This window comes from Culex quinquefasciatus, chromosome 2 (assembly GCF_015732765.1).
Source record: "Culex quinquefasciatus strain JHB chromosome 2, VPISU_Cqui_1.0_pri_paternal, whole genome shotgun sequence".
In the NCBI taxonomy this organism is placed as follows: Eukaryota; Metazoa; Arthropoda; class Insecta; order Diptera; family Culicidae; genus Culex; species Culex quinquefasciatus.
In genome coordinates this window covers 224995602-225021578 of record NC_051862.1, presented here as the reverse complement: position 1 = coordinate 225021578, position 25977 = coordinate 224995602, and the positions used below count along the sequence as shown (strand labels likewise).

The following is a 25977-nucleotide window of genomic DNA, read 5'->3' as shown; positions in this document are numbered from 1 at the left end:
AAAGGATAACTCATCGTTGGATGTGAAGGAAGAAATGTCGACGGTGATCGAACAACTTGATCAACCATCAGTTGTACCACCATTTTCGGCAGATCCTGTTCAAGAAGAAGAGGAAATTTGTGCAGAAGAAAAACTCTTGATTCAAACGAAGGAAGAATCGTTTACGAGCGATGAACTCATCGATGAATCTTCTTTGACAACGGATTCTCTCCAGGTTGAAATTGTCAACACAGAAAAGGATAACTCATCAAAGGAGGCGATGGAAGAAATGTCAACAGCTATGAAACAACTTGATGAACCGTTAGATGTACCACCAATTTTGGCAGATTCAGAGCCTGTCCAAGAAGAAGAGGAAATTTCTGCAGAAGAAAAGCTCTTGATTCAAATGAAGGAAGAATCGATTACGAGCGATGAACCCATCGATGAATCTTCTTTGACAACGGATTCTCTCCAGGTTGAAAATGCCAACACAGAAAAGGATAACTCATCGAAGGATGTGAAGGAAGAAATGTCGACGGTGATCGAACAACTTGATCAACCATCAGTTGTACCACCATTTTCGGCAGATCCTGTTCAAGAAGAAGAGGAAATTTGTGCAGAAGAAAAACTTTTGATTCAAACGAAGGAAGAATCGTTTACGAGCGATGAACTCATCGATGAATCTTCTTTGACAACGGATTCTCTCCAGGTTGAAATTGTCAACACAGAAAAGGATAACTCATCAAAGGAGGTGATGGAAGAAATGTCAACAGCTATGAAACAACTTGATGAACCGTTAGATGTACCACCAATTTTGGCAGATTCAGAACCTGTCCAAGAAGTGGAGGAAATTTCTGCAGAAGAAAAGCTCTTGATTCAAATGAAGGAAGAATCGATTACGAGCGATGAACCCATCGATGAAACTTTCTTGACAACGGATTCTCTCCAGGTTGAAATTGTCAACACAGAAAAGGATAACTCATCGAAGGATGTGAAGGAAGAAATGTCGACGGTGATCGAACAACTTGATCTACCATCAGTTGTACCACCATTTTCGGCAGATCAAGAACCTGTTCAAGAAGAAGAGAAAATTTCTGCACCAGAAAAGCTCTTGATTCAAATGAAGGAAGAATCGATTACGAGCGATGAACCCATCGATGAATCTTCTTTGACAACGGATTCTCTGCAGCATGAAATTGTTGACACAGAAAAGGATAACTCTTCAAAGGACGAGAAGGAAGAAATGTCGACGGTGATCGAACAACTTGATCAACCATCAGTTGTACCACCATTTTCGGCAGATCAAGAACCTGTTCAAGAAGAAGAGAAAATTTCTGCAGCAGAAAAGCTCTTGATTCAAATGAAGGAAGAATCGATTTCGAGCGATGAACCCATCGATGAATCTTCTTTGACAACGGATTCTCTGCAGCATGAAATTGTTGACACAGAAAAGGATAACTCTTCAAAGGATGTGAAGGAAGAAATGTCGACGGTGATCGAACAACTTGATCAACCATCAGTTGTACCACCATTTTCGGCAGATCCTGTTCAAGAAGAAGAGGAAATTTCTGCAGAAGAAAAACTTTTGATTCAAACGAAGGAAGAATCGTTTACGAGCGATGAACTCATCGATGAATCTTCTTTGACAACGGATTCTTTGCAGCATGAAATTGTTGACACAGAAAAGGATAACTCATCAAAGGAGGTGATGGAAGAAACGTCAACGGTTATCGAACAACTTGATCAACCATCCGTTGAACGTCAAATTCCAGGGGATCAAGAACATGTCCAAGAAGAAAAACTATTGATTCAAATGAAAGAAGAATCGATTACGAGCGATGAACCCATCGATGAAACTTTCTTGACAACGGATTCTCTCCAGGTTGAAATTGTCAACACAGAAAAGGATAACTCATCGAAGGATGTGAAGGAAGAAATGTCGACGGTGATCGAACAACTTGATCAACCATCAGTTGTACCACCATTTTCGGCAGATCCTGTTCAAGAAGAAGAGGAAATTTCTGCAGAAGAAAAACTTTTGATTCAAACGAAGGAAGAATCGTTTACGAGCGATGAACTCATCGATGAATCTTCTTTGACAACGGATTCTTTGCAGCATGAAATTGTTGACACAGAAAAGGATAACTCATCAAAGGAGGTGATGGAAGAAACGTCAACGGTTATCGAACAACTTGTTCAACCATCCGTTGAACTACAAATTCCAGCGGATCAAGAACATGTCCAAGAAGAAGAGGAAATTTCTGCAGAAGAAAAACTCTTGATTCAAATGAAAGAAGAATCGTTTAAGAGCGATGTACCCATCGATGAAACTTTCTTGACAACAGATGCTCTCCAGCTTGAAAATGCCAACACAGAAAAGGATAACTCATCGGAGGATGTGAAGGAAGAAATGTCGACGGTGATCGAACAACTTGATCAATCATCAGTTGTACCACCAATTTCGGCAGATCAAGAACCTGTTAAAGAAGAAGAGGACATTTCTGCAGAAGAAAAACTCTTGATTCAAACTAAGGAAGAATCGTTTACGAAAGACGAACCCATCGATGAAATTTCCTTGACAACGGATTCTCTCCAGGTTGGAAATGTGAACACAGAAAAAGACAACTCATCAAAGGATATGGTACAGTACACTTGCAGCACTTATTTCAAAAGTGAACAATCGATTTCACAATACTTACCGATCTCAAACACAAAGTCCATAAATCAACTCAACGGATCTCTCGCAACAAATGAAGCTGTTTATCTTTTAAAGACTCTAGCCGTTGAAAAATTTGCCGAACTGCTGAAGCTGAATGATGCTGAAAGACAGTACTATGAACAGATTGAACAAGGAAAATCGTATAAAAATAGAGCTTCAACCACTTTTGACAGTACGTCTCCAGGAAAGGATGAAATCAAAATGGAGGATGGAAGCAGTAGATGCATTGATGAAACAAAGGAATCTGTGGAGGCTGTGGATTTATCACATTTAAATTCTTTTGCAATAACTTATCTTTCCGAGTTGCAACGTGCGGAAAAACATTATTATGAAATAAAATGTTTGGAAAACATTGAATCCCTATCATGCAGGCTGACTAAAAGCAGCGATCTGAATATGGATTGTGAACTCGAGGTATTTAGTAAAATGCAAAACACTTTACAAAGCAATGATGTGCCTGTAGAATTCGAAATAAGTGAGAAACTCCACAAGTTTGATTCTAAAGTGGAACCTTTACATAAAACAACACGTTCAAGCGAAGCTTCAGATCAGTCAGAATTAGAGAAGAGAGCTCACAACAGTAAAATAAATACTTCTTTTAATGAATCAGAAAATGTTGAATCTTTGAAACCCATTGGCTCAGGTGTGCTTTTGATGGATAGCAGCACAAATGTATCAGAAAATATTTGGAACAAAGGTCTGCTATACTCAGAAGTAGTTGCTCAAAATTTAACAAATGTTCAGGAAAACAAAAAAATAAGCGTAAAATCGGTTCAATTAAGTGAGCTAGGTGAAGATCAAACAGTACAAAGTTCATTTGATGAATCAAAAGGGACGATGTATTCATCTTATCAAAAGAGTTTAAATAAATTCAACGATGAAAGAGCAATAAGTGGTGATGAATCTGCAAGAGTAACACAAGAGAATGGACAAAATGAATATCGGGACAACACATGGAAGAATGATGATAAAGATGTTATTTTAGCATCACCTGTGATTGAGAGCTGCTCAGCAGTGGCAGAAGATTTATCGTCAAATTTAAATCAGCGTTTAAAACAACCGTTGGACACAGCTTATAACAACGGAAAAAAACACACTGAAATTGAACGTATCGAACATAGCATTGACAACAACTTTTTATCATTTTCTCAAAATGAATGTTGGTTGAACAAACCAATTTATGATAAAGCTGAATGTTTATATTACACGTTGAAGTCAAAAGAAGATGCAATAACTTCAAACGAGGTTTTGCCATGTAATCAATCTAATGAATCTGTCAGATTCCCGAGCTTGACAACACCAAACGTCATGAACAAATCAATTGACGTTAAGCAATTAGCTGAAGATGATGTAAATGAGACTAACAGACAGCCAAAGTGTGAAGCTAAAAAACTAACAACTACATCATCAGTACTAAATATTCCCATGAAACAAAGCATTTCCAATTCCGATGATCCTGATACTCCCAAACGTCCCACGGAACTACATTCGCTAGGTTCAACGAACAACGTAGCACTTAATTATTCTGAACAGAATGATCCTGAAAGCACAATAGATAAACAGGTGACGTTGTATTTTATGTCATGTATAATCAATTGAATGCTCATAGATTTTTTAACCAGCATATCTTAACACAATTATGAAACGTAACAATTCGCATTAAATCTTACACAAATTGATTATCAAAGACGTTTCATGATTGTAATATCGCATTCATCGCTCTGTTAAACAAATCTCTAATATGTTCGTTCAGTGTATGCATTTAAAAACTACATTACTTAACTATGCAATCTTGAATGTTTTTACCATTTTGTTAACACATCAACTCCCAACTCAAAAGCTGAAAGTAGTTAATTTATCTGGTCTATAAAAGTACAAGCACACAAAAATTGGGATTTTATGTGTTAATAGCATGTTGTGGTTTTATTATTGTCTACCCTGTTTATGTTTAAAATACTAATAATGTAATAACTCTAAAAAGCAAAAGTGTGGAATATTTTGTATGCATAAATATGTGGTTACGCACCTCTTAAGAGAACAAATAATTTGGGTTGAGGTGTAATCAACTTTCTTTAGTTCTTCGTATTAAAATCTGTACAACGCATTTAAATTTGTTATTCAATCGTATCGATCGGAACATTCCATATTTTATGGTAATTTTTAAATGTGAACATAGGTTAATAGCAATGATATTTATTTAAAGTAAAATTTATTAGTGTGATTTAAATAAAATCCCAATCAATCAATTAATATGTAAATAAATATAATATATTACTTATTTTCGATTAAGTGAGACCAACAATTGCGTTTTGCCAAGTTTCTGATGGGGCGTATAAGCCATTTATGGGGCTTAAGAAAGTGGGAAATGAGCAAACATAGTTTGAGAATCATTGATATCTTGATTTTATGCCCAAAATTCATTAATTTTTCATATCTTTCTGATGTTCAAGCTTTGAAAACTGTTTTTGCAAACATAGAATTTTCAAATTATACAGTTTGTGTTACTGAGAAGTTCTCTCCCTTATGTTTTACAGCTTAGTTTTCCATTATAGCTAATTAGTGTTGGCGATAAAAACAAATATTCTACAAAGCTTTGATTTAACACTTTTTAGCACTAATTAGCATTTGTTCTCATCTAATCTGGCATTATGTAAAATTGTGATGTTTAATGTTTACTGAAATCAGAGAAAGGTTTATTTTTTTATTTGGTAAATTTCTCTAGATTTTGATTTGCATGCTCTGTTGTCATATATAAATAATGTATGTTCCTAATTGTTTTTTATAATCTTCAGATATTACCCCATGATGTGGAAAATATTTTGGAGTCGTTACTATCAGCAGAGCTAAAGATGAACAACCTTCCCTATGACAACATTAATGATCTGATTAAAGGGTTACAGGTTTGTATGGCAAATTACATAAGTTCAGCTGCTTATGTTACATGGGATCTTCCTTGCAGGTGCTTATTGAAAAACTAGCAGATTATAAGCAACAAAATTACGCAATTTCTATGTCATTACCATCCAATGCTGATATGAAGATACAGGAGTCGATCCGTCAGATAGACGATCGCATTGATTTTCTACGGCAAAGAGCGCACGATGGATTGGAAAAAATACAGGTAATTTTTGTTCCATTTATTGAAATGTTCCTCTTTTAATATCTTTTCTGCTTTATTTTCTCAGCAAACATTGAAAATTAGAGAACAGCGTAAAAAAGAAGTACAAGCATATCTTTCACTATTAGAAGAGATCGAAAGTTGGTTATCGACATCATCAATACAGTTAGATGATGTCGATGATGATAGTACGGAAGATGACATAAACCAAATGTTGTATCGAAACCAAAACCTTCTTCGCAATCTAACTGTGAAGGAAACTAACGCCAGAGCAATATATGAAAAAACTGACGAGTTTTTGATGTATTCAGATGTATCTGATAGAACAAAGTTGCTAAAGGAGAACCTAAGCGCTATCATAAGGACAATGCGAGAGAAAACACTTATTGTTGAAAACAACATTCAACGACTGACACAAAAACTAAAACCGATTGAAAGCACTATGGTGAACACTGAAATGCAAACCAGTCCTCCAGTTTCACTTGATGTTTACAATAAAGCTCCTGTTGTACAACAAGATACATCATCTCAAACCCACAAAACTGGTTCCACGGACAATATACTTATTATTCAGTCTGTATCAAATGGTCAAGAAACTCTTCAAATTTCAAATGTGCGCAATACTCCGCTAATGGGTACAACAGATGATATAATTGTAGAAGCAAAGTACACTCACCCTCAAGAAGGAGAAGGTAGAAAATCATCAGAATTACTTCTGCAAAATATTCCCTCTCAGTTTGAAAGTACATTTGTCGAACCAGATGATAGTACAACAGAGATCGTGGTGGATAAAGATGGTTCTAAAAAAATCACCTTAAGAAAGACTATACAGCCAATACAATCTATTGGCCCATGTGAAATTCCAAGTACCAGTACGTTGGATGCTACAATATTACCCCCAGTAATTGAGGGAACAGTGCTGGAAGTCCAACAACCAAAACTAGTAAGCGAGGAAGTTCATGTCGCACGCAACATTGTTGGGGAGATCCTGGACAATATTCAAGAACATGTAGTTGATACGATAGTTAAAAAGGAATCCGAGCTACTGGACACCCAGGAGCAAGATTCTCAGGTATTCGAATCCGATGCACTTAAAGTAGATTTGATTGCTTCTGTTGTTGATTCACCAAGTACTAGTACCGTATTTAGTCTGCAAAGTACATCTGAGCCTTACTCAAATCTTACAGCAAAAACAGATTCAAACTTAAATGCATCAGTCGTAGAACCCGTCGGTGACATCTGGCCTCCATCAGAATCAATAACTGTAGGAGAGTTTGGAAGTGTTTGTAAACCCGATAACACAACAACAGCCCGGACTGTTCGTTTTGAAATGATGAAACCGGAAGTTATTTGTGATGAAATTTGGCCACAAAGTTTGAAAACAGGATCAAGTTACTTCGATGTTGCACCTCAGTTCCCGACATTACCATCAACAAATAACGATGATTCTACCACACCAGAGAAAGTATATCAAGATGAACAATCAATATCAATATATGGCGGAGAAACTGTTCAAGAAATTTCTTTAATATGTAAAGAATCGGAAGAAATTCAAGAAAGTGAACAGCAAGTTGTTGACGAAGCCCTTGAAGCAACAGTGCACAAAGGCATAGAACCAACGCCTGATGATGTCCATCCAAAGGAGAAATATGATAGTTTACCAGTTGCTGAATCTTTGGAAACCGACAGTAAAGACGACGGTATAAAATCACCAGCGCCAGATGTACCTTCGGAGGAAACACGTATAGGTGAAGCAATGATTGAATCTTATGAAACTAAAAGTAAGCACGAAGATGTAATAGCAGACAATGAAACATGCGGCGATGACAGAAAAGAACAGCTCACAGATATACAACAAACCAAATGTGAATCTGATGGAAAACTTAAAGTTCAGGTTGCTTCAACGAAAGAAGAACAAAGTTCTATAAAACTCACAATGAACATTGTTCCATTAGATGCAAAGAAAATTAGTGTAAGTCTGATTGAAATCGGCCATACTGATTCAAAAATAGTTCCCACAGAGGACCCTTCGAGAATCGAAGAAAGTAATCTTTCTAAAGATCTGCTGGCATCTGGAAAAATTCCAGGACTAAGCGATATCGACTTCGATAAAGGATATGATGCTGATAAAACGACAGTCGATGGGGAATCTGAAACTGATGAATCACAAAAGAAGAAAAAACGCAAGAAGAAGAAGCAACGCAATGATACTGATAAGGCTATAAACACGGAAATGTTAGAATCGCCAGTTGTACCAGTTGAATCAATTGCACTTGATTCTCGTGCTGAAGAACAAAGAATCAATGAAACACAAGAAAGCATCGTTGACGAGCCTATTGAAACGTCATCATTTATACAGGAACGATTAATCGTTTCAACTGAGGTTATAGAAGCAGTTTACGTTGAAGATGTTCAACAACAAACAACTCCCGTTGAGTTTGAACATCCAGATTTTGGATTGGATCAAGAAGTATCGAAACTTACTTCTGAAAAGTTAATTGTTCCTATCGATATAGAACAAAAATCAATGCAAACGTCTCCAGAACCCGAAATATTCAAAATGTCTCACCAAACATCGCCCATACAGACATCAGCTGTTGCATGCGAAGCAAAAGAAATTCAAACAACAATGCAAGTATGCGAAATCGAAACACAAACGCTCAACACTTCTCCAAAGCATCAAATAGAACAAGAATCTCAAACTGAAGTGAGCAAAAGTGAGTTTATGGATAAATCTGCAGAAACTCCAGTTATTGATGTAGTAAACACGGCAAATCAAACCATCATTACAAAAACCGCTGAGATGGAAATACAAACGATAGAAAACGTTGGTGAAATTGTGGAGCCTCTTGTTACAAGTATTATTAATTTGGCAGTAAAAGATGAAGTAACCTACACACACCATTCGATCCAAACAAGTCCGATAAGTTTTGAACCATCAAAACAAGATGTGCTTGTGCTTCATGAAAGTATACAGACTATACAACCTGAAATTCTTGATGCTTACGTGGAAACCGAACAGATTCTTCAAGAAAACGCTACATCACCTGTAACTCAGGAGACAAAGAGTGATGTACAAATTCAAACTAGTCCTATTCATAAAACAGCCATGGTTTTGGGGAAATGTGATACCCCAAATACATCCGGTGTGGAGAATGTCAATCAAGATACCCAAACAATTGTAATCGATGTAGTGGATAACCAAGCACAAACAAACCCTGAACCACCAACTGGCGTAAGCAAGATTGAAATTCCCTGTACCGACAACAGCAAAAACGGTAAAACTAGCTCTGAAAAAAGCAAAAAGAAAATGAAGAAAAGAAAATCCGACGGTAAACTACCTTTGCAAGTTGAAGTCACAGCACAATTTGAAATTCCTGACAGTTGTGCAGAAATTGACGCATTCACAGTTAAAAAAACTATCATATCAGAGACAAACGTTGATTCAAAAAGTGATCTCGATATTCACGTTCAGTTAGATATTGATCCTACTCCTCACCGTTCTGAGTCGTTTATAATCAATGAGGTGATATTGGATGAAAAGATTGTAACCTTAGGACTACACAATTATTTGTCCATCTTGAAATCCCAACAAAGCTATGCTGAGCACAAAAAAGTACCATGGAGTGAAATGGCCAGTATGCTGGAAAATGTGTATAGAGCTGGTAATTCTGTGCAAACATCATACCCAAATGCTCTCAGGACTACTTCGGTTGATGCTGAAAACCAAGAGCATGATTATCTGGGCTTAGGAAAAGCATTGTCTTTGTTGCAAGAAAATTCTACCGATGCAACTATGCAAAATCAAATTCTTTTCGAGATACTAGAATCAATCAGTACGCCAACAGAGGAAATAATAGCTGATATAAACAAATCGAAAAACCTGGACAAAACAGATTGCTTCAGAATCTGTGAAATGCATAGGCAGAGATTGGTGTATATACTGGAAATTATACAAAGAATAATTATTTTCATTACAAGCAACAATACACAGCCGAATAACGACGTTGTGAAATGTTTTGAATTAACAGCAAATGAATTGAGACATCTTGACAATGAAATTACCAGTTTGGAAACAGAATACCGTCGAAAACAAGTTTACACCGATGATTTGGCTGGAACATTACAGTATGTCAATGCACAATTTGATGTTATTGATGAAAAATTATCCAATGTTATAAACAATGAAACATTACCCATCAATAAAAAACTACTTCAACTGGATGAATTAGAACAGCAATATTTGGAGTGCGCAAAACGATTGCGCTCTGTACCAACTGAACTCCAAACAATAATGGATAGCACATTTGATAGTTACTTTGAAACATTACTGGAGACAGCCGGGAAAAAATCGCGAAAATTGTCACATTCTGTAATAATAGAACGCAACAAGTTAAATCAGCTGAATAGTTTGGCAGAAGAATATGAACAAACACTCCTTGAATTCCAAGATATCACAGATGCTGCAGAAAGTTTTATAAAAAATAACATCGTCACAAACAGTCTAGAAGAGCTTCAGGAAGAAATGCAACGATATCGAAAGTTTTTTGTCAATTTAAATCACTGTAAAATGATTCTCGAGTCGCTTGAATCTAATCTGGACCCAATAACGCGACTGAAACATGCAGAGCTGCATTCATCTTTATACAACCAAACAGCGTCAATATTGGAAAAAGCTGTGGATAAAGCAGCAAAGTTAGCGCAAGTAGCAAGCAAGTGGACCATACTTCAAAAGGAAATGCGTAATGAATCTCAATGGCTGCAAATAGCACAACAACGTGTTCCCGATTTACAGAATGTGTCTTCTGAAGATTTTGAACAGTTTATAACGCTGTATGAGTCACTGTACCAAGATATTGTTTATCATCATGCAAAGATGATACAGCAGAATGAAGTGGCCAAAAAAATGCAAGAACATGTTTCAGCCCCAATCTTAGAAAAAGAAAGCAATGAAGCTTTGACAGTCATTGTGCAACTAAGGGAAGAAGTTTCACTTCATTTGAACATGTTGGTCAAATACAAATTGCACTGGAATAATTACAACAATTCGGCAGACAAGCTAGGTGAATGGATATGTTCTTGCCAAAAAACGCTGCGTGAAATACACATTCCTTCAAATTTGGTTGACACTCCAGTAGAGGATATGCGTAATTTTTGGGAAATTAAAGCTCAATATGAAGTGCTCAATAACAAAGTGTACAAAAGTGCTTGTGATTCATTTGATAGAGCACTTTCGACAGTAAACGTCAGTGATGAACCTTTACAACGACAGTTGCATGGTCAGCTTCTCGAAAATTGGTTGGATGTTTCTTCTACAATATCACAAATTCAAAACAATATTTCTGAATCAATGAAAACTGACTCAACTACAGTCAGAGATAAAATCGCGTTTATAGAGCAAGAGCTACAAGAAATCACTACATTGTTCAACAACACCAAAGGAGTACTTAAATCCCAAGAAGATCTGTATGCGTACATTGAAAAAATTCAAATGCTCCGTACGCGAATTCATCTAATCGACTCAGAATTGGGTCAAATCGCCTTGGGAGCTGATTCTAATACAGAAAAAATAAGTGACATATTTGGAATTTCCCGAAACATCTCTCAGCAAATTAACGAGGAATACGAAGCAGCGGAAACATTTTTCAAATTTTTGGAAGACATTGAGAATGGTATCAAGGAAGAGGAAATTAATTTGTCTCAAATTTCCAAAATCTTGGACACAACAAATGTCAATTGCAAACGTCCGGATGTACAGAAATCTCTTGATGATTGTATTCAATGTCAACTGTTGTTGAGCGATTCGTGGAACAAACTGATGAGATTAAGGCAAATGCTTCATACATTACCAATGAATCTAAAAGTATCAGTTTCACCGTTGCAAACCGAACGGGCTTTGTCTTTGCTTCAGACTACACATAACGACCTGGAACAAAGATGTGGAAATATAATAATTCAACTGAAGCACAGGTTAACCTTGTGGAACAAATTTCATCGGCAACTGGAAATGATTCAAGAACACATTCAAGAAACTGAGTTTATGATGGAGTTGATGCAGCTACAGGAAAATGCCGACTACCAAAGATTATTGACCGCAACGGAGAGACTTGATGTAATTATTTAAATTATTCAGCATTGTACTGCAAATAACCAACTTTTTTTTATATTTTTAGGCTCTTTTAATTGAAATTGACAGTAGAAAAAATACTGTTGAAGATTTGAAATCAATAGCTCAACCATTGATAGAAACATCCGACGAAAGTGTTTCATTAGAAATCCAAGAAACAGTGCAGAAAATCACAGTTGTTTGGCAAAATACACGGGAAAGTTTAAAGGAGTTATGCCAACGATACGAAAAGGCTGTGAAATTATGGCAACACTATCATGATGTTTGCAAAAATGTAAAGCATTGGGTAGAGCACGAGGCGTCTGATACAGATACGTTGGAATACATGAACGAGATATCTCAGTTGGAAGTTTATCAAAACTTAATTGTTGATAAAAGGAAGGACTTGGAGCAACTTAAGGACCTGATAAACAATATAAACGTGCAAGTCGGGTTTAACGTGACTGGTCCATTGATATTGGAAATTGAAGACTTCAGTCATAAAATAGAAGAAATAGAAGAAAATGTTATCTCTCACAAGGCTGACATGGAATTCAACAATTTCCAGAGTAACGAGAACCGATTTGTGCTTAGTCAAGCACAGCAACTATTTGATAACTTACAACAGGTTCGTATGACAAAACTATTTTTCGAACTTTCAGAACTTTTGTTCTCATTACACTGCCCACCATTGAAAAAACGGCTAATATCCACTTTTGGCAAAATCGAGATATTAGCACCAGGTGGTAGAGGATGTTCCAACGCATCTTCTGGAACTTTAATTTTACTGAAATAGTGCTTAGACTTGGCTGCCGATGCGAAAAACCAAACGGCTTATATGCCACTCTTATGGGAAATTGCCTTGACGGAGATTTTGTCACAAACACTAAAACGCGTTTTTCTCGGAATACTTGATTTGGCATAATAGCCGAATTTTCAATTATGGGCAGTACAGTGCGTCCATATTTCAAATACGAGTGTAATTAGACGCAATAGTATATTTTAGGTTTGCATTCAAACTTAAAGTATTTTTTTTAGCAATGTCGCTATCTGAATGATAGACAACAGTCTGCTAGTTTAGTGTTTTGATATTGAATCATTTAGCTTTATTTTTCAAACATGTAGGCAACACGATGATACCATATTAGAGTATAACACAAAATTTGATCTATTGATCTCAAATATAAGAGATCCACCTTTGAATTCAAAAAGGCATTTAACCCATGAGAAGACATTTTTCAAAATGACAATTTTTGAGGAATATACTGCCCATGTTCGCATAAATGTCCCATATGCAAAAACAGCAAGCTGAGAAAAACGCATTTGAAGTTTGTCCCATACATAAGGCTACGTGTTAAGTTTTCGCGAAAAAACTGGATTTCCTCCTGATTTCTAGAATAAAGAACTGGATGTTATAGGCTTTTCAGAAAGAGCACACGATTTTGATTCAAACTGCATCATTAACTCAAAAGTGATCAAAATGCATATGGGACATTTATGCAACCAGGGGCAGTATAGGTCATCAATAGCATTGTTTTCAACATCAATAATTGACAGCTGAAAAAAAATCATTTTGAGTGTTAATTCCCACTTACAAATCATAGGCGAAGCGCCCGCTCCTGTTCAGTCCAATAATGCTCATATTTGGAATTTTGTCTCAGTTCACCCACCGGAACAAGCCCCTGAATGCCCGCAAAAAAGTAATTTGTGTTACACTCTAATACCATATCTACAGTCGTGCCTCGGTTTAGCACCGCATATGGGGGATGCAAAACCGAGGCGTGCATAACCGAGGCACAGAGCTTATGGGATTTTGGCTATATGGGAGACATTGGCTTTAATCGTACGAAAAATCATGCAAACATCAAAAAATTATAGTGTTTTGGAATCGGGATGATGTCAGCTATCCATTAAAATGATTATTTCATGAAAGTTTTTACAAAAATACGTATTTTTCCTGTGTTTCGAAAATGTATATTTTTTTTCTCTAAAGAAACCAACAATATATTGTTGTTGCAATATGGGTATCAAATGATCAGGTTTTTTTCATCCATTTTGGATGTTATAATAACATTTTTAGAAAATACTCCAAATTTTCACAAAACTACGTTTTTTTCGAAAAAATACTCAAAATTTTATTTTTTACAATATGGGTATCAAACGATCGGGATTTTTTCATACATTTCGAATGTAATAACAACAATTTTAGAAAATACTCAAAATTTTCACAAAACTACGTATTTTCGAAAAAAAAATACTCAAAATTTCAATTTCTACAATATATATATCATACATTTCGAGTGTAATAACAACATTTTTAGAAAATGCTCAAAATTTTCACAAAACTAAGTATTTTCGAAAAAAAATACTCAAAATTTCAATTTTTACAATATGGGTATCAAACTATAATAATATAATAACATAATAATAACTGCAATAACTGATTTTTTTTGAAAATACGAAGTTTTGTGATAATTTTGAGAATTAAAAAAAATGATTTTTACCCACACTGTAAAAACGGAAATTTTGAGTATTTTCTTTGAAAATACGTAGTTTTATGAAAATTTGGAGTATTTTCAAAAAATGTTGTTAATACATTCGAAATGTATGAAAAAATCCCGATCGTTTGATACCCACATTGTAAAAACGGAAATTTTGAGTATTTTTTTCGAAAATACGTAGTTTTGTGAAAATTTTGAGTATTTTCTAAAAATGTTGTTATCACATTCGAAATGTATGAAAAAATCCCGATCGTTTGATACCCATATTGCAATAACAATATATTTTTGGATTTTTTAGAGAAAAAAAAAATGCATTTTCCAAATACAGGAAAAATACGTATTTTTGTGAAAATTTTCATGAAATAATAATTTTAATGGATAACTGGGCCGTGCTTAACCGAGGCAGCTGAACGGTGCAAAACCGGGGCAGTGCAAAACCGAGGCGTGCAAAACCGAGGCATGACTGTACACAAGTTTGAAAAATGAGGCTCCAGCTAAATTAAAAATTGGCCGCGGTACATAAAAAAACATGTTTCTGAATGTTTGTACAAAGTTAATTTTGTGACACAATAATTATGAAAATTTTAATGCATATTTTTTTGTTGATTTATTTCGTTACAGAGCTATGGAGATCATGATTTTAATACCGACTTGGAATCAAAAGTAAAGCACCTCCGAGAATATATGATCAATTTATGTGCTACAGAATCCCGCTTAGAAGATATTTTAAATGGCAAGCAAAATGGAAACCTACCAGAAAGCGAGGTTAAAAACTTGCATTTAATTTCCCAATCTTTATTGCAAGATTCGTTGGAGCAGTACCAATGCTTGATGCAAAAAATAATATTGCATGGAAATGATGAAAATTTCATCAATTTTTGGGACAATTACATGACATTTGTGAAGACATTCCTTGAACAGGATACACCATGTAATGATACAGAGCTGCGTAAGCTAAGGAATCAGTATTCTTTGATTGCTCACTTACTAAAGGATTTAAGAGCACTCATCATGAAAAAATCGAGTATCAAAATGAGCCATGCAGCCAAATATAATTGCCTGAACGAACAACATAGTTACTGCATAACAACGGCTGAAAGTCGCTTAGTTGACATAGAAAGCAGATTGCGTCACTGGGACAAATACAACAGTATCAAATCCACATTGAAGCAATCTATTAGTTACATTGAACGTGAAAAGTACAGTCTTCAGCTTGTTTACATAAGTCTGAAGGAGATTTCCAAAATGCAAAACAAAGTAAATGAATTACAAATGCTGTTTCCACAAATTGAACAAGACTTGGACGATATGCAACGAGAAACTTCAGAAATTCTAAGTTTTACAAAGGATGAACATATAATGATTCAAATCCGGAGTGACCACGGAAAACTATCCCAACAAACTGCCAAGCTAAAAGAAAGTATCGAAACATGGATTGATTTTCTATCCAGGATAGCGAATCTGCACGAACACTTCCATTCGAAGTGTGATCAGATCCATTACAATTTAGTGGAGCTAACCCGTTGCCTAGAAGATGTGAAAATAGATAGTCTTGGAGCATCTCAACATCATCTGAACATGTTGAAAAATGAACAATTACGTTTGGTTGGAATAAAGGATACATTGACCACTACGAATGAAATACGGGATGAGCTGAAACAACGTATCAGTGTATTCGATGCTAAGTTAATTCATCAACGGGTCTGGCAGCTTTGGCAAATGTTCGAAAAACTGGACTATTCATTATCAGTTCTTTTGAAGCAAATGCAGGAAAGGTTACAAAACCTTAAGCTATTTTCTCAGCAATACATAATTTTAACAAACTGGATGATGGAGTTTGAAAACCGTATCAATGATTCCAACAAATATCAAACGTGTGAAGACGACGCAACGTTCATAAAATCTGTTGAGGAACTTTTGCTTCAAGAGCTGTTGCTGAAAGAAAATGAAATAGAGTGGTTTAATATAGTTGGGATTGATTTAGCTAACAATTTACAAAAGGGAGACGAACAGCTGGAGATTAAATCAAAGCTTGAACTCCTCAATTCTAACTGGAAAAGGCTAAAGACACATTGTCACAATAGGACTCAGAAAATACAGGAAGTCAATAGTACTACCATTTCCCTGCAACGCAGAATCGAAGATATTAAAACATGGATGAACATAATTGAACACGATTTGAAATCTCCGTTTTTGTTTGAAACGTTGGATGATTCTACTTTAAACATACTAATGGACCAATACGACAATTTACAACGATCAATTGAAAGCAACAGTGGAAATGTAGGCGAGGTTTTAAATCTATGTGAGATGTTGTTCACTGATGTAGAGTCATGGAACGTTCACATTGATAGAAAGCATGTACTTCATGATATAAACAATTTGGAACTAAGGTGGAAAAATATTTGCTTGGAATCAACGAAACGCAAGGCAGATTTGTTGTCAATTTGGAATATGTTGCTGGAAATTGAAAAAATCACAAATTCTCACCAAGAATGGGTTGAAAAATGCAACAGGTACTTAGATACACTGGAAAACTTTTACCAGTCATCAGTGAACATAGAAAACATAAGTGAAATATTTGAAGAACTCGCTATACGACAATCTGACATGATTGCTCAGGAACCTATATCACATATATTGAGAAAATTGTTTGTCTCTCTCAACAAACACGAGAGAGCTGATGCAGCTAATATGAGGAATGTTACTAATGTGGCCAAGAGGATTCTGTCGATATGGGAATGTCTTTTGTGGAGATCAAACAATCTTAAAAAGGAGCTAAGTGATTTACAAACTATGCACACAGTATTTATCAATGAATATGAGAATATTATAATGGCATTGACACAAATTGATGTGCAAGTAATAAACATCAAGCATTTATCAGAAGCTAAAGACGATACACCGGAAATAAAAAGAAAACGACTACGTGATCTTCATAACGAACTGCGATTTGTAATCAATCTATTTGATAAGCAGGACGAGTTAGGCACCAGTTTAATACAGAGACTATCAATGCCAAACAGTATTCATTTGAAGATACAAGAATACCATGATTTTGCAAATAACATCAAATCAAGTCTAGATGCATTATTGTCGGAAACTATTCAGGAATCGGACAAGCAAAAAAGCCAGCACAGCTCTCAAATACAAACGGAATGTTTTGAAAAAGATTCTGCTGTTCAAGTCAATACCTTGCCAGCTTTGTCTCACGGTAAATCAATTACTGCTAAGGAAGCATATCAATATCAACTTGAATCAGCTCTCGTCGAGGCAAGAGGACACTTGGAAAATCTGCATACAGCGATAAATGAAATAAACGTGAATAATTTCATGACGTCAACTCAAAAAGTATCTAAAGTGTCCGCCACTTGTGAATCATCGATTGAGCTGATAAAGCATCTCAATCTTATGGTTTTGTCTGAAACTCAGAGTGACGAGGAAGATACTATGAATAAGCTGGTAACTATTGAATGCGATAAATTCACGCAGTATCAAACAGAATGGCGATCTAAGCAACAAAAATTAGAAGAACTGAGGTATGTTAGCGTGCAAAAAAATATCAATGTTTTATATTCTCGTTACTGTCAATAACATTCTAATACATCTTTCGCAGTCATTGACATCTATGCCTAATACTTAATATGCTTTACATTTCTTACCTCTAGATCTTTCCCAATTGCTTACAATTTCATATGTGTACAGTAAGTGTTTTTTATGCTTTTTTTTAATACAAATTAATATTTAATTCTGTTTTAATTGTGATACACCAACAAATTAAAATTTATTTATGTTACAGCAATGACGATTATCTCACATGTCCTTTGTGTACAAACCGAAACTGGCAACAAATTGATAACGACCTATGGCGACTTGAGCAATGGTTACAAATGGCAGAGGCAAATCAGAAAAGTCAACACACCAATCCTCCGACGGACATCGACACGCTGGAGGATACCATTCAGGACCACCGGGAATTTCTGTTAGATCTGGATAGTCACAAAAGCATAATAAAGTCGCTCAACATTGTTGGCGAACATTTGGCGACGCACACACTGGATACGGAAAAGGCGGTCAGATTACGCGAACGTCTTCAAGCAGACAACCAACGATGGGAGAAAGTTTGTAGTCTAGCGTCACATTGGCAATCCCAGTTACACCATGCGCTGATGGACAACAAAGAATTCCATCGGACAGTTACTGAACTTTGCGCTTGGCTAGAGCAAACAGAAAACAAAATCAAAAGTTCTGAACCAATTGATTTGACTTCCGACATGAAACTCATTGAGCGAAAATATAAAACCTTTAGAGAGTTGCGCAGTGATTTAGTTCGTTGTGAGCCACGTGTCGTGAGTTTACAGGAGACAACATCTCAGCTTACAAAATATTTGGAAGCCAACAAGTCCCAGCAATTTGATGAGATATATGCAAAGTATGGAAGTTCAAGTAGTTAGTCCAATTCAACACTACAAAACATTATCTTTTTTCAGGTTAACAGATTTGAGACTAAGATTCCACTCAATACGAAGACTGGTGGAAATGTATACAATAAAAATTGCCGCTGCCTTGGGTTATGATCCAACATTTGATACAAACAGTATCGCATCGGTAGATACTCTACCAGGGGTAAGTTTTGCTACAGTTGCGATATTATTCCGCACTTAAATAATGCTTCAACAATTTGATGACATTGTTGATCAACTGGGTAAAAATAATTAGTGTAGTTTATTTTTTTACTTCACAAAATGATTTTACACGTTTACACATATGTTTTCGTTAATAGAGTAACTTTTATTTTCTTTTTATGTAGATTCAAGGCGTTAGCGGATCGCTCACTCGCGTAGCCGGACAAGAGTCCAATGCAAAGTAATTATCTAGATTTAGTATACCAAGTATAAATTAAACAACGTAGTTTTTGTTGCACTGTAGATATTATCAAAACAAAAAAAGGGTGATAAAAAACCAAATGGTGGTATTTCAGACCACGTTCCTTCATATGTCCTGAGCATTGGTGAACATGTATTTTTGACGTATGAAAAGTGTGTTTTTAGAAAATGCAAAACATATTGTTTATGCTTAATACCTGGTCATGTTTGCAGAAATTTCCGATATGCAACATGAAAAACGCAGCAAAAAGTCCGATGATAATTTGGATATCACACTAAATTTACAGTTTTTCTTGATTAGTCTAATTTAGAACTGAACTGAATAATGATGAAAAAGCATTGAAGATTTTTGTTGCGAAAAATGGAAAATTTGTATTTGTTTGTATTTTGAACTCAGTACGTTTAAGGAACAAGCATGAAACGGTCTACTTTGTATCACCCTTAAAATCGTTTTACTGTTAATGTATTAATTCAATAAACAAATTATTTCTTTCACAGTGCACAAGAGGGAGAAGACGACGAGCACATCAACACAACAGTGTTGACCAGAAGTTACCGATTCTTGGGCCGTGTTGTACGCGCTTCTTTACCAATTCAGGCAATGCTGTTATTGCTATTAGGCGTAGTTACTCTCATGCCCCACGGTGAAGACTACTCCTGTACATTAACTAATAACTTTGCACGCAGCTTAGAACCAATGCTACGATATCCAAACGGACCCCCACCTATCTGAAGGGGTTGCTTTTGACATGTATTTGAAACCATTTTTTCCAGTGAAGAATGTGCAATAAAACTAGCATTTAACATTAATATGTAGTGTAGGGATAAGTATTTTTTCTATTGTTGTACCACTCTTCTGGTGATTTTTTTTTAACTGAAACAAAAGCAAGTTACTTATGAGTTAAGTTTCCTTTATACATTTATTTTTACAAGTTACCATTATATGTATATTTTGATTTTTATGTTTACAATGTCTAATAAACAAAATTAAAAGTTCAACAAATACAAATAATTGTTTTAAACGAATTCATTAAACACCATTCTCCACATGCTCATGAACTGCCTACTAGTTGTATATTCTGCTTTTACAAGTATTCCCGATTTTTCAAGAACATAATGCGGTGAACAATTATTGTAACAAGCTGAAACAAATCACAATTTATGATTTAGAACTTGAACAAGTCAATCATCTTACTTGAATTGTGATGCTGGAAAACGTAATTGCCATACCAATTTCTATTCTGTCGGTGGCATTTTGAATAAATGACGATAAACATCCATTTTGAAACACATTGACGGTTTCAAAATCAGATATATCAACAAAACTTCCATCGTATTCGATCTTTACAGCTACAATATTGCACAAAGCCTGAGATTGGCAGCAGCTTGATGGAACTATTGTTTTGTTGTTTTTGACTAGCCTGTAGGTATAAAAGTAAGTATGTTTTGGGAGGAAAGCAACTCAAATATTCACTTACTGGGTATAAATACGCTCTTGATCCAAATTTCTCCATTTTATGTTTCTCCAATCTTTGTAAAAAGACACTCCACAGCATGAGTTTGAAAATTGAATTTGGTTCCAAAATATGTTCCAGTAAATATCAATATTGTACATTTCTATACCGTTAATTAATACACCTTCTGTCTCTAGAGTTAAGTCCTGACTCAATTGTAAACTTAGCAAAAGCTTTAATATATCAAACACTAAAGCTTCGATTGCAAGAAACAGCCAACATTTTGAAGAGAAGCTAATAGCGTTGCTGAACGGAGACACGAAGGTGCGCTTCGCACGAAGCATTCCAAAAATTTGAACAGTCAGATTGTGAAAGCTGATTAGTTGCAACATAATCAGCATTCCATCATTTTCTAATAACCGCAACTTTTTTTTCGTTGTTCGCAATTCATGCTTGATGAATTCTTCCCAGCCAATTCTTATTATTCCGAGACATATCGAAATCAGATGAAACAACACTGCTAAGTTCAACAGACTTGCCATTTGGAAGACAAGTAAAAACTGTTTAGTGTTACTTGGCAACATGCAACTAGGTAGCAACCGACTTTGTTACTTTTCACAGCAACTATTTCAAGCCAAACCGTGCTGGTAATCAGACGTACTTCTACAACGATGGCAGAAACCAACCGCGATCAAATGGCTGACAATGCTAGTGAAATATCTAGCTTTTCCGATTCCAGTGATGAAGGTATCTTTCAATAACTGTGATTAGCATAAACATGCTCAATTTTCGTGTGTTATTTTAGCAAAAAAAGAAGTTGAGATAGTGGAGGAAGCAATTGAGGAGACTGATAAGCCAGTTTACACCGAGGAAGATTTGGAAACATTAATTGGATTTATTCGGAACATGATTTTTCTGTTTGATTACGATGAAGACGATTTTAGTGAAGAGGTGGTTGAAGTTATCAAACTGTGGCTTACCGATGCAAATTGCCCTCTTTTATTTATATTTTACGATGGAGACATTTTGACGGCATCGCTAGGATTCCCATTGTGCCCTTTCAATGATCTCATGTACTTTATGAGGGAACCTGATCAATTGTTTAATGTTATTCGTTTTCACGACGATATTATGTTCGGAACATTGCAGAGCGATATCGAAGGATCGTTGTTAGTCATTTTGGAGCAAGTCTATGGACCACTGATCTTATCTACAGAGTTGTCGGAAAACGTTAAAGCAAACGTACTCAGCGGATACAACACCTTCATGACTTATTTAACTGAGTTGCATTACAAATTGTCAGGATTTACACTTTTGTACGTTCCTCGAGAAGGAAATGATATGGACGTTCAGGAAGTTGTTTTGAATCGCTCGATGATCAAACGATTGGAATCAGTTGTGATTGACTGGACCAGTCAAATTCGTTCTACACTCAGCGATACTCAACATTTTGTTCCAGACAATCTCATTTGCCCTGCTGATGAATACAGTTTTTGGCTTTACCGGCGTAAGTTTACCCCTTTCTCATGCATACCTTAAAGCTTTAATTATGAACATATTTTTCTTAGATGAGGTGCTATCTGCAATAAAAACTCAATTTGAAAACCCAAATGTAGAGCATATTCTACAGGTTCTGAACTTGGCACAGTCATTGTACACGAAGCCACTTCGAGAAGTTTTGTCGGACCTGAAAAAAGAAATCGAAGTGGCCGAATCAAACATACCGTTTCTAAAGCTTCTCGTTGATCCATGTTTTGCTATACGAACCCTTAACGATGAAGAAGATTTGTGCTCTCAGCTTATTTATGTGATGCATATCATCAGATTCATAGGAGTTGATTCGTCCCATTTGCACCGAGACGAATGCATCACCAAACTATTCCTGTACCTAAGCAATGAAATTGTGTCGTGCTGTGTACAAAGTATTGATATTAACAAAATTTTAATGGGTTCTCCATGCTATGGAATAGAAATTTGTAATCTCAAAATCAACTGCTGTGAATCATACAAAATTATCTATGAAGAAGTATGATTAGTTTCAGGATGATTTTTTTTATTATTTTAAGCTGCTAATTCGCATATTTACAGATGCTGGAGCATTTTAAAAGAGATTATGCGTGGAATCTAGACTATGCCACTATTTTTAACCAGATAAATGCATTTATTCAGCGTTTGTGTGACATTTTAGAGATTTGCGAGGCTATGCTGATCTTTGGAAGGTAAAAGTTTAATCTCATTTGTATGGTTTTATGGGTAGTTCAAATAATACCAAAACTATGTTTGCAGATACAGTGGCAGTAGTTCTTACAAAAATTTCCGTTTTCCGTGTAATAATGCTCAGGAGTACGAGCAGAAATGTGACCAAGTGATGACAATATTCACGAAAGGAATCGAAAGCATTCAATCTTCAGCTAGTGCTATATTAGACATCAACAACAAATATTGGTACAAAACGATTGCAGAGTTTCGAGATATGCTGAGAAACTTGGATGACGTAATTGAAAATCTGCTGTCAAATATTTTTTTGGTTGCGGAAAACCTAGAAGAAAAAATTGATGTCCTTGTGGCGCTTCTCAACTTTTTCAATCGCGACAGCATAAAAGAAAGTTACATGCGTAAAATTGCAGAAATTTGGAAAATATTCCATACTGAACTAACGTCAATTTCAAAGGAGGTCTCTTCAGGAATTAACATCCATCCAACATTACTACCAACAAAATCGGGACAATACACAATGTTGAAAATCAAATTTGAACGGCTTTGCCGGCTCAGAAATCTTCTGGAAAGATGCAGATTTTTTCCCACATACAATGAAAGCGAAGAAACGTTGTCCTTGTTTGAATCATGTGAAAAGCAAGTGAAATTATCCTTGAAAAAGTTCAACGATTCATGGACCAAAGCCTTGAGCCCCGATTTTGGAGCATGGTTCCATAGAAATCTTATCTGTCGGAGTCAAATTCGCCCTGGTTTATTGGAATGCCACATCGAGAGGGAAATGCTGAACATATTCAACGAAGCTCACTTTTTTAAAGTCTTGGGAGCAGCCACCCCGAGTATCATAGATTTGGAAAAAAATGACACCACGAAACAAACATTTGACAGTGTCATTCGGGTGGTTTTGTACTTCAATAGTGTTGTTTCTTCAATTTCTGAAAAGGAAAGACTATTTTTCAAACCCATGATACAACAAACGGAAAGAAAACTCGAACCGCTCAGAAGCAAGCTAACTTGGGAAGAAGATTTGAACGAATACATTGATACTTTTGTCATGAATGTCAAAGAGTTATTGGATATCATTCAAATATATAAGCGCGAAAATTTCAAAATTTCTCGATCCATGGAAACCATTTACAACCTTGAGTTGTTCAAATTGAACAAGTCACAAAATCAGCAGTTGAACGATATGTTCAAAAACATAAGCGAACAGAAAAAACATTCACTTTCGCAACTCGTTGGCGTTTATACGGACATCAGTAAAAATATATTTATTATTTATGACCATCTTGGATCGAATCTTCGAAGAATGGGTGAAAGCTGGATTCAATACGTTCGGAAGATTGATCATTTGCTGAAAGCTGCAGTTTACAATTCGTCCCTAATAACACTCAAAAACATAGAAAAGGCATTAACGGAGTCACATCATCCCATTTTGAGCATCGAAATTGTGCTGGACAGAAAAGGTGTTGTATACCAACCCACTCTCGCACATGTGGAAGTTATGCTAAAGCGTTTAACAACAGAAGTTACAACCACCATTAAAATTATTCCTACATTGTGTCAAAAGTTTCAAATAAATGCCGGAGAAAATATTTACGACGCCTTTTTGAACGACGAGCAATATATTAATGAAGAACGTAAAATAAAGACTGCAATTATCACTACTATTGAAAATCTTGTGGCATTTAAGGAAAAATGGAATGTATTTAGACCATTTTGGAGTGTAAATCGAACGTCATTCATTGAGAAGTTTAAACTTGCGAGCATGACATCTGACGCCTTCCAAAAAAATATAGAAAAATTTGACGAACTTTTAAATCAACTAACAACTCAAAACGAGCTTACCACATGTGAGTGCGTACATGTTGATGCACAAAAACTGAAATACGCCATCACAAATCACATTCATGATTGGCAGCTTAAATATATTGAATATCTAAAATGCGTATCCTATGGACTGATAATCGGTAAGTAGCACCTCGTGCGTCATATACATACTGCTATCACAATTTATACATTTTTCAGATTTTAATAATAAACTCAATCAAAACATGCAATCCATGAGTATCGTACCAAAGGAAGTTGAAGAATTGAAAGAATTAGAGGCAACATTCAATAATTGTTTCGACGACATACCCTGTATGATGCTGACAATTGAGAACATTGTAAGATATTTCGACGTCCTTGGTAAGAATCTCATTTTATCCAGCCGATGCGTTTGTATTTATTGTTGAAATATTGCAGAAAAATACGTTTCAGATATACTGCCCGAAGCCCTAAACTTGAGAAAAAAAATTCATGAGATCTGGAAGCAATACATGGCATACGTGAATAGGATTAAAGAAAAGATTGCTGACTATCAAACCCAGTTTAAACTCTCAATAACAAATGAGGCGGCTTGTTTGAAAGTTAATGCTCTAGAGATGCTGAAAATGCTGGACACAGAAATGCCTATCGATGATGATATGTAAAATAAACGAGTCTATAAATAACAAGATATTGATAGTTTATTTTTTCTATCAGATTACCTGAAGATGCCTTTTCAATTATTGAATCGCTGACGGAAAAATTAGAACTACTCAAGACTCAAGAACAAATTATAGCAGCCAAAATGCGTTTATTAGGAGTTGAATATCACCCATTAGATGTGAGTTTGTTTTGTTTGCTAGTGGGAAATTCCTAATCGACAAGAATTTATGTACAAACTGAATTTATTTATTGTTCTAGATTATTGTGGAAATTAATCGAAAAATTGAAAGCTTGAAATTAATATGGGAATATGTCGATGAATGGCAGAAAACAAAACAAGAAATACTCACTCGATCATATGAGATGGTTTTAGCTGATTCTTTAAATGAAGAAGTTTTGCGAAATCGATGGTATTTGGTATTTTATTCTCTCTGACTGGTGTTGGTGCTAATATTTTCATAAATTTATAGCAAACTTGAAGCTTTAGTAAACTGCTTACTACCAGACATGCATTATCCCATTTACATC

At 35.6% G+C, this 25977-nt stretch overlaps 2 protein-coding genes and 1 long non-coding RNA gene across 7 annotated transcripts in view; 2 read left to right on the top strand and 1 right to left on the bottom strand.

The window, feature by feature from the left end:
• The window catches only part of LOC6048341 (nesprin-1), a 65229-nt gene extending 45110 nt beyond the window's left edge, over positions 1 to 20119 (top strand). Inside the window, exons 18-28 of one of the 4 annotated variants that reach the window (XM_038255937.1) lie at positions 479 to 4261; positions 5491 to 5598; positions 5658 to 5819; positions 5884 to 11928; positions 11990 to 12550; positions 15045 to 17962; positions 18092 to 18127; positions 18223 to 18855; positions 18914 to 19049; positions 19234 to 19289; positions 19808 to 20119. In XM_038255937.1, the coding sequence (XP_038111865.1) occupies positions 479 to 4261; positions 5491 to 5598; positions 5658 to 5819; positions 5884 to 11928; positions 11990 to 12550; positions 15045 to 17962; positions 18092 to 18127; positions 18223 to 18855; positions 18914 to 19049; positions 19234 to 19289; positions 19808 to 20042 (14673 nt within the window). In that variant the 3' untranslated portion in view covers positions 20043 to 20119. The remainder of the gene's footprint in view (positions 1 to 478; positions 4262 to 5490; positions 5599 to 5657; positions 5820 to 5883; positions 11929 to 11989; positions 12551 to 15044; positions 17963 to 18091; positions 18128 to 18222; positions 18856 to 18913; positions 19050 to 19233; positions 19290 to 19807) is intronic. The other 3 variants (XM_038255938.1, XM_038255941.1, XM_038255939.1) reach the window with 3 other exon arrangements.
• Positions 20120 to 20299: 180 nt separating this feature from the next.
• LOC119767410 lies at positions 20300 to 20860 on the bottom strand. The gene is made up of 3 exons (XR_005277500.1): positions 20788 to 20860; positions 20505 to 20730; positions 20300 to 20451 (listed from the first exon to the last, which is right to left on the bottom strand). It is a non-coding gene; the product is annotated as an uncharacterized LOC119767410 (long non-coding RNA).
• Positions 20668 to 25477, top strand: LOC6048340 (dynein heavy chain 2, axonemal). 2 transcript variants are annotated; one of them, XM_038255943.1, is made up of 7 exons: positions 20725 to 21510; positions 21569 to 22270; positions 22332 to 22789; positions 22852 to 22982; positions 23050 to 24947; positions 25006 to 25167; positions 25225 to 25477. In XM_038255943.1, exons 1-7 carry the CDS (start codon positions 21435 to 21437, stop codon positions 25449 to 25451), a joined length of 3654 nt encoding a protein of 1217 aa, XP_038111871.1. In that variant the 5' UTR covers positions 20725 to 21434; the 3' UTR covers positions 25452 to 25477. The 2 variants fall into 2 exon arrangements, with proteins under 2 accessions (XP_001865275.2, XP_038111871.1); XM_001865240.2 differs by lacking the exons at positions 22852 to 22982; positions 23050 to 24947; positions 25006 to 25167; positions 25225 to 25477 and having other exon boundaries at positions 20668 to 21510; positions 21569 to 22413.
• The last annotated feature ends 500 nt before the right edge of the window (positions 25478 to 25977 follow it).